The 25,482-nt window shown below is 45.9% G+C and overlaps 1 protein-coding gene and 1 long non-coding RNA gene across 2 annotated transcripts; both read left to right on the top strand.

The window, feature by feature from the left end:
- The first annotated feature begins 6,967 nt into the window (after positions 1–6,967).
- Positions 6,968–17,991, top strand: LOC119149465. The gene is made up of 4 exons (XR_005104697.1): positions 6,968–7,152; positions 11,919–12,056; positions 12,461–12,590; positions 14,358–17,991. It is a non-coding gene; the product is annotated as an uncharacterized LOC119149465 (long non-coding RNA).
- Positions 17,992–18,145: 154 nt separating this feature from the next.
- HEBP1 (heme binding protein 1) lies at positions 18,146–24,199 on the top strand. The gene is made up of 4 exons (XM_037389463.1): positions 18,146–18,299; positions 18,464–18,602; positions 20,144–20,324; positions 21,809–24,199. The coding sequence occupies exons 1-4, from the start codon at positions 18,222–18,224 to the stop codon at positions 21,978–21,980; spliced, it is 570 nt and encodes a 189-aa protein (XP_037245360.1). The 5' UTR covers positions 18,146–18,221; the 3' UTR covers positions 21,981–24,199.
- Positions 24,200–25,482: the final 1,283 nt, after the last annotated feature.

The raw sequence follows: 25,482 nt of genomic DNA, 5'->3' as shown, positions 1-25,482 counted from the left end.
CTCCCGCGGCCTGCTGGGGATTGCAGTTCTGCGGGGTGAGCCCCCCCCCGTCACACCCCCAGCGGGGTCCGGGGCTCACCCTGCTGGGGCAGCGGCGGGGGCAGCCCGGGGCGTCCCTGCCTCGGGGAGCTGCGGGTGAGGCCGCTCGGGGGCACCCGGCAGGTGGCGGGGGCGCGGCCCTCAGGGCCGGGGTCTGCGGCTCGGAGGTGCCGCGGTGCCGCGGGGGGCAGAGGCCTGCGGTGCCCGCCAACGGAACCTCTTCACTGCTTCCATCGTTTCCTCCCGGTTGTTTTACAGGGGCAGAGACCCGCAGGGCGGTGGGGGCTGGTAGCAGCCAGCCTTGACCGAGGACAGACTGGGTGTCCTCAGGCTGCCCGACTGCGCCGGGCACTGACACGTGCAACAATATGCTTGTTGGTTTTACACAGAAAGTGTTGGTGCTTGTTCTTGGTATAAATATATGCCTTCATTCTTGGGAATGTTGTGGTTGGAAGAAATCTTATTTGTTGATTTGGTTTTGCAACTGCTTTTATGCTTAGTTACAGAAGACCACCAGGGCATTTTCCAAAGCTGGCATCAATCTTCACCACAGCCTTCTGAGGTAAGCAAACAAGTGAAATCTCCCACGATGGGGAAGTTGAACTAGGAGGGTTTTTGTGGCTTCTCCAAAGCCACAAGACTCCAGCGTCCCATGCACGGGCCATCTAACACCAGGCCTTCTGCAAGTCATGATTTGTGTGATAACTCTCAAGGCTGACTGCTTTGTCACAGAAGAATGCTGGACAGACGCAGAAGACATCAAGAGTCTGTTTAGCTAAAGAACACATAATGTTTCTTCAGCAGCTACTGCTGCTGCTTCCCCCTGCTTCAGGCACTGTTCCTGCAAATAATGTACTTTTCTGCCCGGGTTGGTCCTGAAACCCTTTTAAATAACAATAAAGAAGGAGCAGAAGAGAGACACCAAGCAGTCTGGTTGGTGAATGTGAACAGCAAAGATAGTAGTTCTGATCCAAACCCTTTTGGTACCAGAGGGATTTTTTCCATTGATGTCATCAGGCTTCAGATCAGGACCTTCCTGAGAACACAGCACTTGTGGGGGCAGTCCCAGGCAGCAAACACTGGAGAAGCCATCAGAGTCATTACTTTTCTCTCCTTTCCAGGCCTTTCTGAATACAGAATCCTTCTGTTCCATATGCCATTTCCTCTCTTCCACTTTTTTTTTAGATTCAAGAGTAGTGATGATCCTGTATCTATGTAAATATTTACAGGAGAGATCCTGGATCCTTTTCAAGTCTCAGCAAAGCCTGTGATACAGAGGGACAAGAGCTGTCCAGCAGAGCAGCTCTTTCTAAGAAAATGCTTCTGGTACCAATTAGAGCTGAGTGCAAGGGTACCAGAGAAAACAGCCAGAAGCAGGAAACTGGAAAATCTGATGTCGTCAGTTTTGATCTTCTAACATCTGGCGCACACACATACACCGCAAGAGCCCACAGTTTACAATGCTTGTATGTTTGCAGTACAGCATAGCCCACTGTTAATTTCATGCATCCCCACATAAATGGCTTGTTCCCCAAGCCCTGAGATCTCTGAGAGGCTAATGAATAGCAAGGAGAAGTGATTTGTGGTGAAAACTTTTGAGGAACATATGAGTAAGCAGAGTGTTGAGAGGGTGTTACTCATGCAAAGCATGAGTAATGAAGTTTTCCTTCTTTACATTGTGAATGTAAGCTGATTTGCATATAAATTGGACCTGTCAAGTGTACTAATATCAGTCAAAAAGCTGTGAAAAAAACCCTGAAGTTGCAAATAAATCATTCATTTATGTGAATGTTGCTTTTAATTTTATTTATTTATTTCCAAAGCACTTTGAAAAAGCCAGATGCTGAAAAATGAGATACTTGGGGTTAAGCTTGAAAGTCTGAGAGCCTTGGGTTGGCAATGTGGTCATTTAGAACAATGTTACAAGCCAAATAGCATGAAAATACGCAGCCACCAGCCGCTCATCAGTGTAAGCCTGTACAAGCCCTCTCTGCCCACACTGGCACCTGCTGTCCTGTGTAGGATGAAGACCCTAACAGAGGTAAATTTGCTGTGCCCTGCTGGATGCCTGATTTCTGACATGACCCTTGCCCTTTAAAATGCCAGTGTGTTGGAGGTGCTGTACAGGTACACAATACTCACCTGACCTACACAAATTGTAGTGATATCCAGGTTCCACCTAACAGGACTAGTGCAGAAGACTTTGCACTTGGCTCAAAAATGGTGGGACACAGCATAAGGAAATCTTTTCAATGTCACCTCTTTCGGTAGTTTCTCACTGTCTCTTCACACAAAAAGAGAGGGGTCATGTCCTTGAACAGCATCAGGAACACAATATGTGGGGACAGCTGCCTTGACCAGAAATCCCAGAAAACACACTCTAGCTCTGCACCCAGGTTGCAGCTATCTTCTTTTTTTTACCTCTTTTATTTTTGTTTGGGACAGGCTGTGTGTAACGCCCCTCCTTCCTTGCAATCAGTTTGTTCAGTTCTCTTCCGCTTTAGCCGCTGGACCATGCCACACTGCCCCACAAGTGAAAAGTGCTGCCCTTTTTTTACCGTGATTCTCCTTGTACAGCTGCCAATCACTTAGTAAAGGATGGGGCTAATGCAAACAAATGGAGAAAGAAGTTTGTGCTGGGCTGCAGTGGGGCAGGGTTAACTGGTGAGGTCCCATACCCCACAGCCTTCCATCTTGCCTCCTTTCTGCCAGAAATTACAGCCTTTCCAGCCTTTCTGCACAAGAACTTCTGGAATGCTCCTTGATACTGAAAAGACCCGCATTAAACACTGCTGTTGAAGGCCTTCAAGCTAGAGCAGGTAACTTGGGCAGAGCGGCACAATGGAGTGATTGCACAATGGAGTGATTGCAGATGCAGTTCTGTCATAAGATCAGAGGGGCAATCATCTCCTGATGAGCTGCTGGGACAGGAGCTATTCTCAGCTGTCCCTTCCAACAGCTGTCTGGAGGGAAGAAATAACCTGCATCTTTGCAGTCCTATTGGTGCTAAGCTAAAGCATTCTTCTCATCCTAACCTTCTACTTTGCATGGCTACATGGACAGTCTGGAGCTCCATCCTCTTTCCTCCTGTGCCTGGCTGAGTCCCTCCATGACAGAGGACTCATGCAGGAGCAAATACTGCAATAAATAGGAAATGCTTGTTCAAACGACAAAATCAAATGCAATCAAACGGTGAAGGCCAACAGAAAGAAACAATAAAAGCAAGTAAAACCAGAAAAAGTGTCAATAACATTTTGAGCAGGTGCAAAACACTCCCAAGTTCCTACAGCAGGTGCACTTCAGGCAATTTTAAGTAGTGCAGATGATTGTAGAGTTTCTAATGAACCCAGGAAGTAAAACCAATGCCAGCCCTCTGTTCACCTCAGCATGAGAAGAGGCCAAAAGATGGTCAGAGCTGTGCAAATGTCTCATCTGTGCAGTGTACCCATGTGCTGTCACAGGGGCAGGCACAGGCTGTTAGTTGAGAGAGCTACTGTGGGAGTCTGCCCCAACCAAACTCCTGATGGGTCCATATCTAGAGACTTTTCCAGTCTCAGTGTTGTTCTGCCAATGCTGGGAGTCCTGTGACTGACAGCCTGGAGAGAAGTGCCCATTGATGTGTGAACTGGAGAAGCGGCAAATTAGGAAAAGGAGAGGGTAGATACTAAGGGGATATGTTATGCACAAGGGGAGGCAGCATCTGTTGCAAGATTCTGCAAACTGCCCAGCACCAAGCATACATCTTGATGCACTCTTGGGAGTTACCCTCTTCCCTCTAACCAGTTGGGTCCACCACCACCAGATTGATGCATACTATGAAGTGCGATGTAGATTCTCAGCACCAGACCCATGTCCCCTGTTGTTCTTTTGGCTAGCTCTGACAGCCTTGCCTCCCTATATGAGCTCATTGTGATGCCATGGGTGGTCTGAGTCCTGTTTCAGGTCCCTGTGCCTGGAGCAGTGACATGAAGACATCCCAGATAGTCAAGGGAGGAAGCCTTATGCAGCGGAGACATTTTGCTCACTGATTTGTTGCAGTTCAAAGCAGGTATAAAACAGTACCAGGGGAAGACAGCAACACTTCACAGGTGCTCAGCACTTGCCTTGATCTGATGTGAGAGAGAAGTGGATGCAGCTGCATGGACAAGACCTCAATGCTCAGGGGTGGGAAGAAGAACAGGTACAGCAGTGTTGGAGGTGACCAGCCCCATTATCCAGTATGGGGAGAGAGGAGCTGCTTCAAGCAGGCTGCTTTCTGGCTTTTGTGCAGGGCTGAGGCAAACCAGAGTCCAGCAGTGGCTGGCTGGGGCAAAGATGGATGCTCCTAGAAATTGCACAGGAGCTTCTGCGGCACTTAAGAGAAATCCCTGGTGGCTCACATGTGGCTCCACCTCTGTAGCTGTTAACCTCTTGGGGGATGTCAGGAATTCCTCTGACTCCCTCTCACTCAAGGCACCCAGTTTTAGCACTCAAGGGGTATTTTGTCTCAGTGTGTGCTTAGAAGTCAGGGCTGGACACAAGTGGCAGTGTTGGGGAGACCCTCACAGCTGCTGCTTTCCCACATGGCCCAGGGCACAAGCACCCTGCAAGACACAGGAGGTTACGGAGAGGGTTTGAGCCCCTTTGCCCCCAGCTTGCTAAATCTGTGCCTTCCCAAAGGTTACCAAGCTGATCCAGGGTCTGGGGAAACGAGCACAAGCATTTCTGCAGATGTTCTTGCCAGGGAGATTTTGCTGTCTTGGAGTCCTTCTGCATCCTGAGAGACCCACAGACAGACATGTGCAATATCCTGTTTGCATATCACAAGCAAGCTTCATGCTGAGGCTACTCAAGTTTAGAAAACTAGCTGCAAGCAGCAGTCCTCAGGCAGGAGAGCAGATTGAATACCCTGCAGTTGCTTACAATGCAGTCACAGAAATACAGCAACAACAAAAAAGAGAGTTTCTTGTTAGTTGATTGTATTAAAGTTCCTGGGCTCTGCTTAGTGTGGTGCAGTGAAGGCACATGGGCACTGGGCATCCCTGCCCGAATGCAGCCACAGTGGTGACAGTGGGCTGGGCAGTGCTCATTTCGCATCACTGGGAATGTGAATGCTAACAGGCAGAAGACAAGGAAGAGAAGTGCTACAGATCCCTCCTGTCCTGTCTCCCCTACTAATCCCCCAGGAGATGCAGAGAATGGGGAATTTCTGTGATACACACGCCTGCTTGCTGAGAGCTGTGCTGAGGTAGCACTCCACCAGCACGAGACCAGGACATTGGGCACACACTGTGGCCCTTCACCAGCACAGTTTGGATTTGGACCAGGCTTTTGGGAGTGTGTTGCCATGCCTGTGTGGGCTTCCCCATCAGGTCTGCTCAGCTGGTATCTCTGTGCCATGCCGTGGAGGGGCTCCTGCTCAAAGCGTTCCTCCATTCAGCATCCCCATCCCATGCTGACTGTCAGCAGTTTGTTTCCTCTTTGCAGGAAGCTGCAATGGCAGTGTAACAGGGCTGTTTGCAGTGTGCTGAATGGGGAACAGCTGGAGACGGATGATTGTTTGGGTTATTTGCCTGTTGCCTAGGCACTTTGTTTGCTTGTTTGAGCCCAAAGAAAATAGGTTTCCAGTTCCTCCGGAGGCTGTTCTGTGCTAAGCCCGTATATTGTGAGCTGCTTTTGAAAACTGGTGGTTTATAACTTTGCAAATGAGTGTCCTGCTGTTTCAGTGGTAAGGCTCTGTAAACAAGGCAGTCTTCTCAGAAATTTCCCTGCCACAGAGCCAGTGGGACTGGAGGAGCAGGAGCAGCCAAAACCACACACTCCTGGTGTCAGAGAAGCAGATACCCGAGTATGGTCCCAGCTGGACCTCTCTCTGGAGTGGATTTAAGTGGCTGACTAAATGATAGTGCTGGCTGATGTTTATGGACTGTGCTTAGAAGGATGCCACTCAGCTTTCCTTCTGATCAACTCCTCACCTGGTGTAAACCAGCAGCACTCTGTTGCAATCATAATACTGCGATTTTAACAACTGCTCTGTGTGTAACACTTGCACACATCCTCTGGCTCCTTACTTCTGGGTGTTTGCTTTTATTCTGAGTGGCTGGACAGTCCTCCACCCTGTGAGAAAGCATCTTTTTTCTTGCTGCTGAGTGCAGACATTTTGGCTGTGGAAAATGGAGTTAAATAAGAATAGGCTGGTCAGGAAACAGAGAGTGCGTTGTTGCCAGCTGATACTGGAGAAGTAATATCAGGAAGAATGCAGATTTGGCCAAGGCACTTGCAAACAGTGCCATGGTCTAGTCATGAGCCTGGGTGTACAGCAATTGTGCAGCTTTGGGCTGTGGTGGCTGCACATCCTCTAAAATCACAGGAAAATGTCAGCCTGACATGGACATGGGATCAGAGTCGGGGGTCCACCTCCCACTTCACAAAAATCATCACTCTAACACCTTGCGTTCCTTTGGAAATCTATTTATCGAGTACTGATGGGACATGAGCCTGTTTGATTTGGCAGGCATGGACCTGGGGGAGGGGTCAGTGGGGAAAAAAATAACAACACTGCAGCCGATTCATCCCTCCTTGTTTATTCCACCAGAAATAGATTTGGCAGAGTGCATCAAGAATGAACTAATCAGCAGGGAATTAATTGGCATGTTTGTTAAAAGGAAGGAACAAATGCCGTGAACAAATTAATGGCTGGATGGCCATAGGGTTCAAGCAGCCAGAGAGAAGTGCTGCATAGTGGAAACTGTGACTAGTTAAGAGAAGTCATACAGCTGTGCCGGAGAGCCAGCAGTTGAGAGCTGCCCAAAAGAACCGAGGGCAAAGATATACGGGTGTCTTTGCAAATGGAGCTGCTTCTGAGAGGGGCTCCATCACCCAGGCTTTCCTTCCCGTAAGGCTCCCATGTGTGGGGGGGAGATAGCTAGTTTGCAGGAGTGGGAGGGAGGGGTAGGAGAGGTACAGCTGGAGGAGGCTCCATGGAAAGACTGTGGAAATGCGGAAAGCGGGGAAATGAAGAGGGACACGTCACTCATTGCAAGCTGAAATGCAGAGGGGGTGGTGAGGAGAAAAGGAGCTGGGAGGCAGAGATTTGGAAGCCTCGTCACAGAAGGACTGGCCTCAAGAGCACAGGTAATGTTTGTACGCAATTCTCTGCCTTCTTTCCAGGAATGTTTTGTTTCTTCCTCTGGAGTAGACACATCCATGCACCTCAGAAAGAGCTTGTTGGGTTGACAGACTCTAAAGGCACCTGTGAGAAGAGCCAGGAGAGGAGGGAACATGTGCAAACTGGCATGGACTTGGAGGCTGGAGGGTTGCTACCTACACTTCCAGAGAACAGGGGTGTGCAGAGTGAAAGAAGGAAGGAGAAAGGAAGAGTGAGTAAATCCTTGGGGACAGCCAGACAGGCAGGCATGGAGAGTGTAAGATTTGTGGGTGCCTATTTAGGGAGAGAGAGGAAACTCCTTAAGAGTAAGCCCCAAGCTCTATATGAGAGAGATGGAAATAAGACATACCCTGAAAAAGCAGGTACACCTGGAGAAGAGGCAAAAGGTGTATATTACCTTTCAAAACCAACAGTACTTTACTAATGTTATGATTTGCAATAGATGTGTGCTTTGCACGTGGATGGTGGGTTTTTTTCCCCTTCTTTAGCATCAATATGCCTGCCTGCTGGCAACAGCATCACCCTAGCTGTCCATCATTGAGGCTGTCAATCAGATCCCTTTGTTTAGCAGGATGGTCAGGCTATTTGAGGGATTCAGGTGCACTTTGCTTTCACACAACATCCAGGTAGAAAATGATCAGTGTAACTTTTAATTATATGCAAAAGCACTATTTAACTCAAGTACATTGCTAAACTTGAAAAAGTCAAGATATTTTTATTACTACCTAACCCAAAGCTGGGTGTGCACATGTACCAACATACAGCATTATACCCACACACATATAAACTCAAGAATAATACGTTACAATGGATTTTTAACAAGGTCTTTTGAAACTGGTGGTATTCTAGCTGTACCACTGTGGCAGGGTTAATATTGTAGGATCCATTTTTTTAATTGCTTTTGGCATTTTTCTTGATCTTTTCACCATTACATAATACTACAAGCATATGCTAATGTTTATAATACCCTGATTTTTTTCCCTTGGAAAGCTATCAAATGCCATCCGCTTTGCAAGTAGAGCTTGCAAATTCTTTGATCGTTCTGGACTCGCAGTCTTGGCAGCTTTCTCCTGTAAAAGCTCAGTCTTTTCAGGATCCCAGCCTGGCTGAACTGGCATTAACTGCGAAATTGTGTGCAGCTACTCTGTGTTTTTTTAATGTGAAACCGTTTGGTTTATAGCACCTAAAGCTTCCTTGACTTTATACATAAAACAGAACATTTTAGTTGGGTGTGTGTAAGTAATATAACCTTAAAATGCTCTTAAAATATTGCATATGGAAATAAAGATAGAGAAATTCCAACAGCCTGCAAAAGTACCTTTATTATCTGTTGAGATCCTTTACAACATTGAAAATCTTAGACATACTATGATGTTTAGATATACATTACCATTGGAGAGCAACATTTTATGTATTCATGATTTACCTGAGATCAAACTCCCTGATTCATTTAAAAGCATGTTTTACTTCTCTGCAAATAACCCAAACCCTAATATCACTCTTCAGCTTTAGTTTGAAAGTAGCTCGAAAGGAACTTGGGGAAACTATGAGAGGAGAACAGGTCTCAACAGAAAACCACAGTGGCAAAGTCCAATATTGCAGCAAAAACATCCTTCTTTTTAGGTATCACTAAAGTGATTGCTAACTCTAATAAACAAAATCCTCCTCTCAAAGCAAACATGGCCTTGAGCTAACACACCAGGATGCTCATGCATGTCATCAGGAGAGTGTACGTGTTTAGAGCAGACGTAAGTGCAGGGAAAAGTTTCAAGCCATCTTGATAAACAAGGGGCAAGCAAGCTCTGAATTGTAATGCAACAACTTACGTCTGGAATAGGAACAGTGTGTTCTTCTCAGCTTCAGGGAAGAGACAACTCTCTGAAATGAAGCTGTGTTTGGCACTGGGAGAGGATAACCCGCTTATCCTAGTAGGCAGCACAACCCATGAGCAGTAGTGACATTCAGTCACCACACGACCTCAGTATGTCAGTCTGGGGGAGGCACCAGTGAAAACTCAGTGCTCTGTTGTCATTCCCTGCTGTGTGTAAGGAGGGATGAGCACTGGAAATGGAGTATACTGGAGCAGCAAGAAACAGAAAGGGTCAACAGGAGAGGGACAGAGATGGGAGATCAAATCCTGGCAGTGTTTCTTTGCTTTGGGGCAGGGATTCAGGCTTGGGTGGCACAACTGCTGATATTGCAAGACTATGCTTGGGGTATTGAGGGAGCAGAGCTCTTTTAGCATGTCAGAGTGAGGAACTGAGAGGTTAAAAGGGGGGCGGGGGGGGAGTGTAATAATGAGTTGAATATGTCTGTCTTCATTGCTTGCAGATGAAAGGACTTTCTGGTGAATTACTAAGCCTGCCCTGCTCCAAGGGCAGAACATGATGCAATTTTCTGACAGAAAGCATGCCATATTATTGTAATTAATAGTAAAAATAACAAAGCTACTATGTTGTTATTGTTATTCTCTGAATTTAGCAAAGAGCTTTCATCCAAGGATGTGAGAGTTTTCGCTGCCTTTCAATTCATGTTCTACCCTGACAGTACGTTCCAGTGCAACAGTGCAACGGATCCAAAGACATATTTGCAATGGGTTTGGGATCTGGTTCCTATTCCAAATGACCCTGCAGATGTTTTCTGCTAGAAACCTTGTTATTGAACATCCATTTGTCTTGTACAATTCCACCAAAGAGACAGAGGATTGCTCAATTTCTGTGTGTCTGAGATATGAGAATCTATTTCAAAGATGATTATAACCTGATGTTTACTATGATAATACATTATGGTAGGCCCTCAGGAATGCAGGAAGCAAAGATACAAAGAAAATTATCTGTGAGGCATCCTGCAAATAAAACATGTGGGTCTTGTGTTTCATTTGGATGCCTGATGTTTTAAAAAGTTTGAGATCAAGAAGGGTGCATTTTTAGTGTCAGACGTAGGTGGAATTTATTTCTTTTAACAAATACAGAAAAATCAAAGTATCCCAGCCCTGGGGTGTTGAAACAGGTGGGAGATGGAAAGGGTAAGGAATGTACAATCTCTACAAGAAGTTTTAAAATGAGCTGGGAAGACACGCTACCTCCTTGATGCTGGCAGCATTTTCAAATCATTTGCAATTAGAGATGTTGGCATCTGGTAAGTCCTTTCCCATCAGGAAAGATTAAAAAGGCATGTGCAGTGCATACTCATCAAAAGACAGAGAAAAAAAGGGGTCTAAAGTCTGGAGCACTTATCTGGAAAAACAGGGAGGCAGAGGAGCTGTGGTGTCAATGCAAATAGTTTCAATAAGGTCCATGAAGACCTTTTCATTACATGCCTTGGTGATACCATCAAACCTTAGAGATCTTCATTTTGGCAGCTTTGAGTTGCAGGGAAGAAGAGGTGTATGTATGTGTGAAATAGGAAGAAGGAATTTATTTTTTCCTTTAAATGAATACTCCAATTAAAAGAAGAATACTGAGTACAAAATACATCTTGACAGGTGGAAAGTAATATTTTTAAAGTAGCATCACATTTTCCATCAGTATGACTACATTCATACCACTGTTTAAAATAGATGGAAAAATAAATATAGTTGCAATTAAAATACACTAGTGATTGAATGTAAGAAAGGCACAAATTAAAAGGATTTAATTATGTACTGCTTTGTCTGCTACAGCTCCTAGTAGGTTTTGAGGTGGCTGAATTCTTCCCAGATGGTTAGGAAATGAGTGTTATATGATATTTGAAAAGAAATCTAATGTCCTCTTATTTTGCAGTGAGGTCTTAGACTTTTGATGCATGTACCTGAACAGGGGAATAACTTGGATATTCTGAATGTGCCTACTTCTCACATGAGCCCCTCCATCACTGTGACTACGGATAACTGAAATCATCACTAAACCACATGAACTTGGCAATGCATTTTTTTGTTTGCTATGTGCAATATGTGTGTAATTGATATTTCCATCCAGTTTCTACCAGAACAGCTGTGCATTACATTTAATAAAAATAAAACTACTAGATTCAACACTGAGGGACTACTCTAATTAAGAAAGAATAACAAATTAGCATGAGTAAGCTGTGGACAGACTGATCTGTCCTGTTACATTTAGAGAGGGTCCAGGAGGGCCTGTAGGTTAGGGTTGACTTCTATTGGCTTGGGAATAATGGTAAACTTGAAAGAAGACAAGAAGCTTAGGAAATGACCTCCTGACACCAGGTATAGACAGTACATGAGGAATGGGGTTGCGTTTGAGGCTTCATCACTGGGCAGCATCTCAGTTATTGCCAGCCATTAGTGGATCAGATGAAAAAGAACAAATTTTTATTCTGGCCTCTATTAAATCCTTGACAAATTGCTTCACTGGCTTGTACCTTGCTTTCCCTAATTGCGAAGTGGGGAGACAGCTATTTCCATACCTTGTCATACCTCCTTCTGACACGGATAGAACATTTATAGCTATAAGGTGCTATCCCAACGTGGCTACATATGAAGCAAAGCTACTTATCTAGCTGCTTCCAGTTGATGAAGCATCTCTGTAGCACTTAATGGCTTGAAAAAAAAGTAAGGAGGTTTGTACTTGCGGAAAAGAGAAGTCCTTGTGCTTCTGTAAAAGCTAGGCTGAGCAACTTGAACATTTTAAAGAAATACATCATCAGACAGAAATTTGATATTTGGGTGACAGGTGGGAGGCAGAGAAAGAGAGGGAAGAGAGAAATAAAGCAGCAAGTTTTTTTGTTTCCACAGAGCAGGGGGAAGTCAAGATCCTGTGAACAGACATCATGGTTACTCTTCCTCTTTTCCTCTTCTTCATCCTTTTGCCCTGCAGTGAATCCCAGAAGGATTTTCTGGACCAGCATCAGAAATGGAACTACAGAGAAGGCGGTAAGAGGTGGCGGTGGTGGGTCAGCCTGGGAGTCATTCAGTATCTCAGAGCTGAAGATTCACCTATTTTGCCCTTGGAGTGAGGCACACAGTGCTCATTCATGAGTGCTTTTTCTTGATTCCTCAGTATCTGCTGAGGTTTCTGGAGAGAAAAATGTTTTTTTAAAATAATCAGCTGGGATATCCAGTGACAGCAGAAAACTTGGGCACCTGGATGCAGAGAATTGCATTATGAGGGAGAGTTACTTGCTTTTTAATTTAAATCCTCTATGTTTAATATTTGGCATTTCATTGCAACTCAGTTCAAGTGATGGGGAATGGAACCTAACTCAAACCACTGGCTCATGTTTTCTTGTTCTGTCACATTTATTTTCCTCTCTTCCACGGACATCCTGCTAACCTAGCTGACTACGTCAACATAGAAGGCATTGACAGCATTACTCAAACCCTTGAGAAATGGGGAAACAGCATCTTCTGGCAAATGAGGCACACTCTGCTGAACAACCCAAACACTTTACTGCCTGAGTTCTCCAGGTAATTCCCTTCATCTGGAGGTGGGATTTGGTCCTCTCCTGGGTGTCCCTCCTTGAGCAGGATTCATCTTCATTAAGATGATCTTTCATATTGCTCAGTTGTGGGGGATGAATCCCACTGTCTTGGTATCTGTTGTGCTAACAGCTCTGATTACTCTAGTAAACTGAGTATTCTGCTGACTACTGCAAAACATTCTCAGTTGCTATGACTGTATTGTAAGAATTATCCTTAAGACAATGTAGGCTGTCCTTGGCACCTCACTCCTGTGAGAACAGGGTGGAAAAATGAATTGTGCAACAATTCCACACATGGACTTGGCTGCAGGGCAGGGAGAAGCAGCTGATTTGGCCTGTGATGTTTTATATTTCAGTCACTAACACCCAGATCTGAGAAAGTTATTCACTAGTCCATGTCATCATAATTCCCAATTTGCTTTTGCAGAAAAACGATTGAGCACACTCATAAAATTTGCTTCAATCGCATATTTCCAGAAACAGAGTGGGAAAATCAATGAAAAAGAGAGAAGGGAATATTGGGAATTACTAGAAACTTAGTATCACTTAAATCAGAATTGTTCATAAAGTGAGTTGTCCTCTTCCATAACTCAGCTTTCTCTTTAGGATAAAGGAAAAAAAAAATATTCTGTCCGCAACTGCTATGCATCGAACCAGTTGAAGAGGAAAGGCTAGAAAAATAAAATGGCACTAGTCAGAAGGCCACACGTATCTGTACAAATTAGGGTTTCAGGTGGATATAGTTGATAGATCATATGTTGGCCTTTGGCATCAAGTGGATTTCTCCCTAGCTGGATGGTGGCTGTTGTTATTAACACAGAATTCATCACAACTTCCACACTGCCAGTGCTGGAATTCATTAGTGCCTAAGAATATCAGGGCTGATATTAAGTCACTGATTTGGAAAGCTCTAACTTTAGTCCAGGGAGATGTAATGAGACTATTCAGCCATATTTCCTGCATAGGGCTTTGAATTAAGAGGTTGCTGGCAAGGACACAGGCTGGTCCATTGGAAATGCTGAGGAATGACAGTAATCTATAGGAATCACTGGCCGAGCCTCCATGTCTGCTCCTGGTTAACAACAAGGCTAATTAATACTAATTAATATCAGGTGATATTAGAATGAGCCTCAGAGCTCCATAACACCTAAAGGGAGACTGAGAGAAGGCCCCCCAAGGGAATGGACAAGGTTACCTCCAAGCCCACCAGTGCATCAGTGCAGCCCTCACCTTACCAAATCCTGATGGAAAATCTGGCTCTGCCCCAGGCTGGAGTGACCCAGGGGCTGTGCAATCACAGCTGCAAAATGTCACGCAGTGGCCTGCCCTGCACTGGGAAGTCCTCACAGGCGATCCCGCACATTGCTGCTCTCTTCTTCTCTACCCCTGCTTGTCCCAGCCAAGCAGGATATGGTCTTCATCTCCCCCTTAAAGCAGGAGTGCTTCTGGAAGCTCATAAACCAGCTGTCATCTGGCACCAAGCCAGCTGTGCTTTGGTGGCAATGGAAAGACCATGTCACCCATGCTGGTTCTGAAACTTGTGGTTTCCTGGGTTCAAATGGGGATATCTCTGATGAACTCCCGCCACCCTAGGGGAAAGGTGGCTTTGGAAGCATCTTTTAATGGTTGCTTACAACTTTTTCATCATGAAGGGCCCTTACCCACCAAGAAACACAAGGCCATGGTAAATTATTTTGCATGCTCAGGAACACTCCCCACACTGAGTTATTCTCCTGTATTACTCTCTCTGTAGTCTTCGCCCTGTCTCTGCGGCTGTGGACAATCTTGTGAGGGAAGTCCAGTCAATAAAGAAAAGGCTAGAAGAACTGAATGAACGCCTCAATGTCATCAACAAAAAAGTCCTTCCCATTCGACTGAACACTCTGCAGAGCCAGAGGCGTGGAAACACTCAGCTGCGGAGACTTCCGATGCATAGGAGAAGGTTGTATACTCACAGGAGACCTCAGAGGAGTTAATTATTTACCAGAAAGAAAAGGAAATCTTTTTTATCTGCTTAAGCCTTTCTCAATGCAATGCTGCTAGACACTGAAGTAAAGCACATGCAAGACAGCTTTACTAAGGAGACCAGAACTCTTGCATTTTGTGGCTGCCTTTCAAACCTGGGTCAGTAGGTGAAATCTGACCCTGTTCTTCAATGATGGCTGTTTTGTGTCCCAAGCAAAATGAGTTGACAAGCTCAGTCTACTTGAGTGTGAATACCTTTAGGCTATACAGCCATTCTTTCTGCTTACCAGAAGAAGTTCTTTCTATAAAGATCAGATGAATTTCTCTCTCTGTTCTATTTTTACTGCATTCCATCTGAAACAGCTAGGGAATTTGATTTTCAAAAGTGCTGAATGCCTGATGAATGTAGAAAGATAGATTAGTGCTTGGCACTTCGGCTGGGCAGGGAGGATGAAGAGGAAGCTATGCTTTAAAATACAGTCTTAACTATTCTCCATCAGTGCTAAGGGTGCCCCATTCACATGTTCAAGGGGTCAGTAGGGTTGGATAACATTGGTCTGTGCATCATGTTTAAAGACTGCAGATGTGTCATATTCTAGCGACCAAATTTGAACATCCACCTTCTGCAAAGAGGTTTTTTTAGCTACCTGGAACTGGGCACTCAGAACCTTGTTATTCAGCTGATATGTTCAGAAATTCCAGCACTGTGAAAGACATTGCATTGACTTCTGCCAAGACCTTTGGAAACCAGGGGATGTTTTTTTCAGAACTATTTAGATACCTAATGGCATAGGTGGGTGTTTAGAAGAATTTTCCAGAATAGCTTAAGAGACAGTTCAGTTCCCAAAATCACAGATGATAATTCAATTGATGTCTAATTCACAGAATATCTTCTCCACATGCAAGCACTGACCTCCAGACATTCCCCAACATCCTTTAGCACAATTAAGATCTGTAGAAAAAGAACAACTACACACCCCAAGGACTTTTGTGCCTCAGGGAGCACCCAGAATACCCTGCCTTCAGCTTGTCTTTGCCTGTGGTTTCCTGGCAATAAAACTTGTGGTAAAAAAGCAGTGCAGAAATCAAATTATGCACTGAACAGAGAGTGGGCTTGCCCTTCAGGTCTCTAAAGGTAAATCCAATTCAGAGATTCCTATCCAGTGTTGCAGCCAACTGCATACCTGAAATCTGTTGAAACATAAGCAGGAGAGTCAGAGAGGAAAATAAACTATTTTTTTAAAGGTCTGGATGAAGCAATTTATAAGAACAAAAGTAAAGAATAGATTATGTCTAAATGGTTATGGGGGAAGCTGGCATGACAGTTGTTTTGAAAACACCCTCCAGTTACAAACAGGGAGGATGCAGACTAGCTATTTAAGGATTCTCAAGGCCTGAGTTTATGGAAAGAAGCTCAGTGACACTACAAGAACCTCCAGAGAGAAAGGGGAAGAACCAGTTTGATATGAAATCTTTCAGAATGAACCAGAAGAAGTAACACAGCCAGAATTTTGGCTGTGACCTGGGAGTTGAGTAGGAGAGGTATGAGTAGTGTATGAGACAATTTGATAAATATTTCCCAGATGTAAATTCTCTGAGTTCAGGTTTTCAGAAAATAACAAAATTCTAACCTGGAAGGTGTCTCATTGGTTTTGCTTGGGAATTTGAAATCCTGCTTATGTAGACAAGGGAAAAATCAAGCCTGTGAAAAGGCTGATAAAAAGATACAGTTGTGCCTTTGGTAAAGTTGTCATCATAATTTCGCAGGAAATGTAGACTATTTTGATCCCAGAATATATTTACCTAAATGACAAGGAATAACAGGAGAGAAAGGCCCCCCTCCTCCTTGTTATTCTGCATTCAGAGCTACTAGGCTGTGCTATAGCATCAGCTGCATGCTTGCACAGAGTGCTGGCCCCTCCGGGGGATGCTTTACACACTTTGCTTGGAGCTGTCAGGACTGCTGATCTGTTTGGTGTATCTGGAGGAAGAATACAACATAAATGTCAGCTTTCACGTTTTTATGAGCATTTTATCAGGCAACATGAAGCTGTATAAAATCAACTGAGGACTACTTGAAACAGAAAGATGAGACTTCCCTCAGTCCTTCAGTCCCAGATGCTGGAGGTGGCAGGCCAGACTAGATCGCTGCATACTTTCACCTTTTACTTAGAAGTCCACCACCAGCTTTGACCAGAGACAGAGAACCAGGCAAGATGGACCTCTGGTCTGACCCCAGTCCATGTATTCCTACACTGATATGTGCCAGTTGGTATTTTTGGCAAAACTCCTCAGCTCAATGGAGAAACTCACGATTTATTTTAAAACAGAACAAATAAGCTGCAGCACGCAATGTATATTACAATTTTGCAATTTCTTGCATAATGGTGAATAAACAAAATAATATAAATAGTTAATAAATGACTAGGTCTGTGCCCTTGTCCCCCCTGATAGCTGCCCATCGTTCACTCTGTGAAAGTCCAAGTCAGGCTGCAGCCCTGCTCCCTGATCTGAGCATGGCCTGTTTGATCAGATGATCGTGGCCAGCTGCTTTAACTTCTTCGCCTTTGCATGACCCTCTCTCTCTAGATGGAAATGCTTTAATATTACATTTATTGTTTTCTTTTTTTTTTTTCTCTTTAAAAGCATAGGAAAGTTATGCATCAGCCTGCTTCTGTGCCACTTACCTTCCATCTGAGGAGGCAGGAGTCCAGCTGAGCAAGCACCTTGAGGTGCCTCTGCCTCATGTGCCTGGGGAGGCTGCTCTGATCCATGGCTGCCCCAGGGACTGGTGTTTGATTCCTACCTCTGCTGCCCTCTCCTTAAACGATCCTGGGCAAGGCACTTTCTCTAGCTGGCACTTGTCCTTTGACATGGCATATAGAACTAAACCCCATTTGTGATCATGAAGGATCTAAGTCCTCTATGTACATAAATATATCCAGCTATATAAGCCATTTAGGCCCCCTGTTGTGTTCATTTACATGTCTTTCTGGGAAGGGACCTGGCTAGAGTTTTAAATACAGTTGACCGGCTGGGCTGTGAACACACGCAGGGGTAAGCCAGGGGAGAGCAAATCCCATCGGTGGCTTCCAAGACCTACCCCTTACCTAAAGCTTATGACATCCAGAGAGACATGGACCACTGCCTGAAACCCACTGTCTTAAAAGACAGCTGTGATCCTTAGTTCCGTTTATTAAAAAAACACCAGAATCAACACGTTATGACTTTGCATTTTCAGGAGAGCTGTGCCCCTCCACGCTATACACCACACGCTCTTGCATTACTTCCCCTTCCTTCTATTTTATTTCCTTCAGATTTCCTCTCTCCCCCAGATGAATACCACCTGCTCCCGCAGCTTATTACTCTTCACACTTCTCAGCGTCCTCCGCTGCTTCACCCCCGCAGCCGCCGCCCTCCCGCTCCCGCCGCCCGCCGCGGCCGCACCGAGCCCCGGCCGAGCCCCGCCGGCCCCGGCTGCCCGCGCCCCGCGCCTCGCCGCAGGTGGCACTTGGTTGCCCCCTGGCGGCGGTGCGGTGCGGTGCAGGCGGCGGTGCCCTCCCCGGGCCCTCCCACCGAGCCGAGCGGGCCGAGACGGAGCGGGGCCGAGCCGAGAGCGGCTGAGGTGAGCGGGGCCGAGTCGAGCGCGGCCATGCTGGGCATGATCAAGAACTCCTTGCTGAGCACGGTAGAGACATGGCCCTACCGGGTGCTGAGCAAAGGGGAAAAGGTAGGTGGCGGGGTGGGCGGCCGGGCTGTGGTTCCCCGGGGGATTTCTGAGCCAGCCGGGCTGGATAACGCACTGCAAGGGGGAGCAGGTGTCCTGCGGGCAGCACTTGCCTCCCACCCCGTCCGGGCAGCTGACAGCTTCTGCACCCCCATCTCCTTCCCCAGGAGCAGCTCAGCTACGAGGAGAGGGTGTGCGAGGGCGGGCGGTTTGCAGCCGTGGAGGTGGCAGGGAAGCCGTTCGACGAAGCCTCGAAGGAAGGGGTGCTCAAGATCCTCAAGTATGTCGGAGGAACCAACGAAAAGGGTGAGAGACGCTCTCCACCCCATGGGGCTTGGTGGACGTTTGTGGTTGACCACTACTTGCAGAAGCTTGGTGAAAACAGGGTGGATGGAGCTGATGGCACCACAGGCCTGCCTGGCTTGCAGCTCCCAACACTGGGGGTCTGTGATGGGGACAGCCCCTCACAGGGAAAAATAGGCTTGTCACAGGTTAAAGTGTGCTGAGCCAATCCATGCTATGATTCCACTCCTAACCAATCTCGCTTTCAGAGAAGGCTAAAATCTCAGAAGTGATTTGTTTCAGCAGGACTGAGTTACCTTGCAGCTGGGATAACGTGAGGACAGGCACACGTGTATCTATCACAGCTCCCAGCGTGAGCAGTAGCTGATGAAATCCAGGGTATCTGGGGCACTTCATTTCTGTGATGTACCCTTGTAGGCAGTGAAACAACTTCTATGTCTTTGATATTTTATCATATACTCTGGCTATTTTTATTTATGAAAAGGTAATGAACAATGAGCTTGCTTTTTAATGGTACTGTGTAATGTTGTATAATGGTGCTTCCAGGTGATTCTTATTCTCAGGTTGTGCATTGGTAATTATCTGCAGCAGGAGAAGACCATAGAGCAGTTCCAAGGCATATACATTTTCTCACACACCTTTCTCAGGCATCTGGTAGAGGGACTTGTATAGTCTGTATGGGAGTAGGAACAGGATGCAGGGAGAAATGGCATTTACAGCAGCGTGATTTAGAAAGGTGATGATCACTCTTGCTGTAGGAGAAAAGGGTGCCTTCTATAATGTGTGCCACAGAGGCAGGTATGGTGTCAAAGCGAAATAAATGAGGAAGACGTCTTGATCTCAGCTGGTTCTGTGGCTGTCTGATCCTGAGGTTTAGAGGTTCCTTACTACTGAAGGAAGAAGAGGGAAGAAAAAAGTTCTTCAGTGCCATGTGGAACCTTTCAGCAGTAACGAGCAGAAAAGCAACATGTTGCTCCTGGAGTGGTAGACAGCATGGACAGTCCTGCTGAAAGCCATAACAGCTCTGAGTTTCGAGGCACTGGAACTCGTAGGATGACTGGAAGCATTTGAAAGGGTTTAGGAGAAAGCTCCTGTCACCCAGACTTGGCTATGGGCTCACCACTAAGTGCAGATGATAACAATTTAAATACTGATGTAGATTTACATGTGCCACTGACCTGCCCCAGAACTGTAGACCCTCTTGTGTTAGAGGTGATTTGTCAGAAGAACAGAGTGTCTTGGTGGCATGAACTATATGGTTGACATCTACAAAAACAGGACTGTTAGTAAAATTCCATCCGGAGGTCACCTGGGGCCCTTGCCTCCCACGGTCCTTGTGTAGTCAGTGGAAAGAGAAGTTTGGCCTGAGCAGAAGCCTAATGCTGCTCTACATGCTCCAGAGGACCCCACTCTTGACTGACTGTACAAGTAGTTCACTGTGAGGAGTTTTCCTAAAATAAAATTAGATTTTGTGAATCCCCTGTTAATTCTGTGAGTTCCTAAGAGCCTTGACTTCTTTAGCAATGTCTGTGTATCTCTTTCAGGGATTGGCATGGGCATGACTGCTCCTGTCTCCATCACTGCTTTTCCTGCTGAAGACGGCTCCTTACAGCAGAAAGTGAAGGTCTCTCTGCGGATTCCAAGCCAGTTTCAAGCCAACCCGCCTCATCCCAGTGATGAAAGCATCAAGATTGAAGAGAGACAGGACATGACCATTTATTCCATGTAAGGAATGTGTCTTAGGATTTCCAGTCCCAAGTGCTGAGGTCCTTACGCTCTGAAGAGCAGTGTTGGTTTTCCCAGGGGCCTTGCTGGACAAGGGGTGCATGTGGTAAAGGGAGATGGAGGGGTCTTTCTAGACTAAAGACAAGTGTTTGATGTTGTTTCTTATCATTGGTCATGCTGCACCGATTTGGAATGTGGATTTTTTTTCACTGGGAAAACAAGTGTGAAGGTTAGCCCTGAAAGGCTTTTTGTTTCACCTGGGGAGGTGAAGAACAGGGGAGGGTGAATATGAAGGTATAGAGTCATTTCTAATCACTGAAAACTATTATTTTGCCCACTTCCTGGGATCAAGATTGTTCTTAATCATCAAGAACGTCCTTTCGTGTGGTTTCCACCAAACTACTGGTGTCAGCTGAAGCCTCATTTAGATGGACTCAGCCAGAGTCCGCCATGGAAACTGGCAGCCATTGCATTGCTTCAAATCACCTTTGAATGGCTGTTGACTGACAACATGGATTCAAACTAGCATCACAATAGCAATAAGCTCTTCACCATGTATTTAACCCCTTGGATGTGCCCCTTCCTCCTTGCTTGTACTATTTTGGCTGACTCCAAACCAGGGGTCCTCAAACTACGGCCCTGGGATGGATACAGCCCCCCAGGGTCCTCAATCCAGCCTCCGGTATTTACAGACCCCCTCCTGCCACCCCCCGCCCCCACCAGGGGTTGGGGGCGGAAACCAAGCAGCTGCAGATGACTGCCTGCCACTGCATCCGCGCCAGCCCCCTGGTTAAAAAGTTTGAGGACCCCTGGTCTAAACTGTCTGGCTGCCCCTTGCCTGTGACCACTGCCTGGCCTTTGCTGTGGGCATGGGCCACGTCTGCAAGAACAGGCTGGTTTGTCTCAAACCTTGTCCCTGAAGCAGGGCAGTGAGGTGCAGGCTGATGTGGAAACAATTCATGTTGGTGGGAGGTCAACATAAACCAATTCCAGCCCACTGCTTTTAAATAGCATTGTGGGCTGTAATTGTGAACATCTTTGTTCCTACCTCCCCTTTTCCTTGGGCTAGCTAAAGTTTGGCTTCCCTTCGTGATCTGGCTTCCAGCAGATGGTTGTTCACACATCAGTGATCATGGTTGTTGACAGCATTCAGTGTAAGGACTGCAGGCTGAGCAGACTTGGAGATAACCTTGTTTTCTAAGAAACTGTTCTTCTGATATGGTGTGGATTCAAAGGGCAGGGCCATTCTACCGACTGATATATGTGGGTCTGCCAATGAATGGCTGCATCCTGCTGTGTAACCCTTGAAACCTTATCACAAAGTGTGCTGGTTCACAAAGAACCGCCTGCATGAGTACATGTTGGTGGGACCTGGACCAGAATGTGTGGCTAAATATATTGTGGCTATATATTGTTCTCCCTCTCTTCCTTTGCTGGCTTTGCCAAGATTGCTCAGCACCTCTCTGTGTTTGGTTTCTTTGCAGGCAGTTTGGTGGCTATGCCAAAGAGATGGATTATGTGAACTATGCTGCCAAGCTGAAGTCTGCTCTGGGGAGTGAAGTTGCATACCGCAAGGATTTCTATTTCTGCAATGGTTATGACCCCCCTATGAAGCCTTATGGGCGACGCAATGAGGTCTGGTTTGTGAAAGAATGAGCATCTGGCTCCCTGTGGTGCTGGCTTGCACTGATAGCCTCCCCACACTATGTTCCTGTCCTCTTCAAAATAAATTGATAATTTGGCAGAAGCAGAAAACCTATCGTTCCCTTCCCCCGTACCTATGCCTTGGTCTTTTATGGACCAAACAGTTTAGAACACTGCAGACCTCCCCTGACGGTCCTGCTCCTTTGTTCTGGACCAGGTCCTTGGGTACACAGGCTCTTGTGATCTCTCCGTGGCTCGGTTTGCTTTTATCTACCTTGTGCTCCCAGAGCTCTATGCTGAGACAGCCAAAAGTACTTAATTATCAAGACTGGTGCCTGACAGGAGTCACGTCCAAGTGCTGGCTATTAGCCTCACCTGAGGCAGGCAGGGAAACATGATGAAAGTGCATACGGGGACTTTTTTATGTTCTTGAGCTTGCTGCAGCTGTAAAATGCTGCTTTTATCTGTGCCGTTTCAAAAGCAGTCTAAAGGGACATGGGCCTTGCTCACAACACAGTGCAGTGAAAATAAGCATCCTTTTCATTTACTCATAGTGTGCAGGAGAGCAATACTTCTGTTGTCTGACTAAGAAGTGTCATTTAGAGGAAGATCCAGGTTTCTGTTTGCAGCTATCCTTCTGTTTGAGTTGAGACATTTTGGAGTGTGTCATGTCCTGATCTCATCTAGCAGCTAGACAATGTGATTCAGAGATCCCAAGATCATTTCCTCACCGTCCTGTCACTTGTGTGTAACGTTTCTTTAAAACTAGCCTACGTAAGGGCCAAAGCTGCACTGTTGTGGTAGCCTAATTGAATTAGAAAAATACAGGCTGTGAAAAAAGCAGGTACCTATTGCTTGTGCTCTGAGGGCGTGTCTGAGGAATGGTGAGCATCTAGTGGAACTCCTGTGGGTTCAGGTCTTTAAAAAGAACTCTCTTCTTAAATGGTGTTAGTTTCTGAAGGGCTACTCAGAGCAACTGTTGTCTTTAAAGGAGGAGGAAAACCTGGCTGTTCTTGAAAACAGGGATTTGCATCAAATAATGAGTAGCCTTCAGAAACCTCAAAGGTGGGTCTTGTTTTAGGAAGACCGGCAATGTTTAACCGTTGGGCATCAAATGAGCATTTTAGCTGTTGGCTCTGCCAGGGAGGCAGCAGGATGCTTGGAGTAGGAACATGGTCACACACCAAGCTGCTGTGGGTGCCTGTGTAATTGGTTATCTCTGCTAAAAGAGGAGTGCTCTTCTGATGCTTAAGTGCCCCAAAGTTCAGGTGCTTTCCAAAAGCTGGTTTACCCCTGGAGCTGAAAGAGAGGTTTGTCAATGGCATCCCATGTTCTGGCCGGTTCAGCTGTTTGACATGTGCCTTCTTTCTGAGAACAGATCTCAGCAGTAAAAGGAGAAAACCTGAGGTTCTGATGTGCTTTCTTTTTCTGTCCTGTGGAGCTGTATGAGAGCTTTTGCTGTGGACCTCACAGGAGAGTTTGTCACCTGTGTGCAAGAGCAGCTAGTCAGGATGGGTAAAAAGAGCAGATATCTAATTTTCAAAAAAACAAGGGAAAAGCTGTTGGCTGCAGTTAGTGATTACGGTGCAGGTGAGGAGGAATCAAAAAGGAAATCAAGGTAGACAAAGAGTTAGGCTTTTGAAGGAGTTTTTGAAGGAGCAAAAGCCCTTCTAAAGCTGTTCCTGAATCCGAAGGGTCCTGTTCATGTCCCAGATTATTTTTACCTGTGTGGGTGAGGAATGGAGGGGCACAAAGCTAGCTGTTTTATGCATTCCCAGGTTCATTTTGGAATTTGTATGTAGACTGTGGATACAGTCCTCTCTGGCTACTGGTGGTGAGTGTCCTGCAACGATCAAAATCCTGAAATTCTTCAAAATTTCTCCTGTGATATCTCAGATGTTAAGAAGACCAATAATAAACCTGGTATGAACGGAGCTGCAGATCTCAGCAACATGGTCGGGTTTTTTTTCATAACATGCATAATTCTGAACAGAGAGCAAGAGCTTCTGACCCAACAGTGAGAGAAATTTTGTCTGTAGGCTCTGCCAGTGTGGCCCTGCTACTAGCCTTTTGCATGCAGTAGACAGGTTACAGTTTCACGAACAGTGTTAACTGGTATCAAAAGCTTATGCAAGCCAAATTGCCTTTTCTGCACATGCAAAGATGCCTGTGTTCTGTCTGCATTTTCCAGGGGTTTTAAATAAATAAAAAAATAATACTGTGATTTGCAATTTCTGTGCTGATCATTGACTTTGTGAGTTCAGTGGGAGTTGTTAATTTGGAAGAGTTTATGTTGCCACTTTATCTTTCTGTTTGGTGTACTAATCATGTTGCAACTTCTATAAATAGTTTTAATGCTTTTTCCAATGACTATTTTAGGTATCCTGGTGTGGCCCTACATTTTCTGGCTGTGTGAAATGGGATATGGTGGAGTAATCCTCTTCATTGGTTCCAGCCACTGAAAGGCTTTGACTAATGTGTTTGTGTTAATATAGAAACTAGGGGGCTTGCTCACCTGAGGAAAACTCTGTGTTCACTTGTGTGTTCCTGTAGCGGGGATTCATGGACAGAGCTCAGGCAAAAACTCATGACTGATTTTCAGTGTGACCTGCTATCTGGAAATGTTAGACATATTGTCACAGTGAGGTCCATCTAGCTGAGTGCCCTGCTGCCAGTGATGGACAGGAGTGGACACCTGAGGCAGAGTACAGGATCAGTGCAACTGTGGGCTGATACCTCCTCTAAATGTAATGTCCCTGTCTCTAGTACAATGTGGCTTAGGGATTTTCAATATTGTCCTCGGTGGACCCAGATAGACTTTATCCCATGCACTTGTCTACTTCCTTTTTAGGCTTAAGGTGAACTTACTATCCACAGCATCCTTTCATCCTATGGCAAGGAGTTCCTTGCATGTGGAAGGGCAGAAATACTCTTTGGCTGAGGATTTCCAGCAGGTTGTCTTTCTGCTCCTTGGGCAGCTTTTTGATAAGCCTCTGTCACTGCAAGTGCATGTTTGTTTGGACAGTCAGACTCACTGTTGACATTAGAGGGTTTTCAGCAACCTCTTTGTGCTGGGGCCAGGAGTCAGAGGTGCACTCTGGATTCTGACTCAGTGCCAACATGGTCACGCTGCTCCGTTACATGCAATTGACTCCTGAACTAATGTTTAAAAAAAAGCAAGCTTTTTTTCTCTGACCCCTCCAGTATTTGTTCTCCAAGGGATAGTAGTGCAGCAGATTGCCTAGATGCCTAGAGACCTCCTTGCTTCTCTTCTGTGCCTTTACAATACCCTTTTGTATCTCAAGCAAATGTTGAAATGGGGACGTTTTGATGCTTTTCTGACATTTGACAGGGCGTCATGATGTTGACTGTTGTGTGTGTATGTAAGAAGACAGAGTGGAGGAAACAGGAGGGCAGACGGTTCTTCATGCTTAGGCACCTTGGTGCTGTCAGCAGGTGCCTTGCTGGGTGGTTGGGATGGGGTGTGTGTGTGCAGTGAAGGCTGCGTGGCTGC

This window comes from Falco rusticolus, chromosome 5 (genome assembly GCF_015220075.1).
Source record: "Falco rusticolus isolate bFalRus1 chromosome 5, bFalRus1.pri, whole genome shotgun sequence".
NCBI classification, from domain to species: Eukaryota; Metazoa; Chordata; class Aves; order Falconiformes; family Falconidae; genus Falco; species Falco rusticolus.
This window is presented reverse-complemented; position numbering and strand designations above follow the sequence as displayed.

Bases quoted from the DNA above. Each gene is read 5' to 3' on its own strand.
- HEBP1 (XM_037389463.1), top strand. From the start codon at position 18,222: ATGCTGGGCATGATCAAGAACTCCTTGCTGAGCACGGTAGAGACATGG. The intron at 18,300-18,463 runs GTAGGTGGCGGG...CTCCTTCCCCAG, and splicing joins TGCTGAGCAAAGGGGAAAAG to GAGCAGCTCAGCTACGAGGA. The intron at 18,603-20,143 runs GTGAGAGACGCT...TATCTCTTTCAG, and splicing joins CGGAGGAACCAACGAAAAGG to GGATTGGCATGGGCATGACT.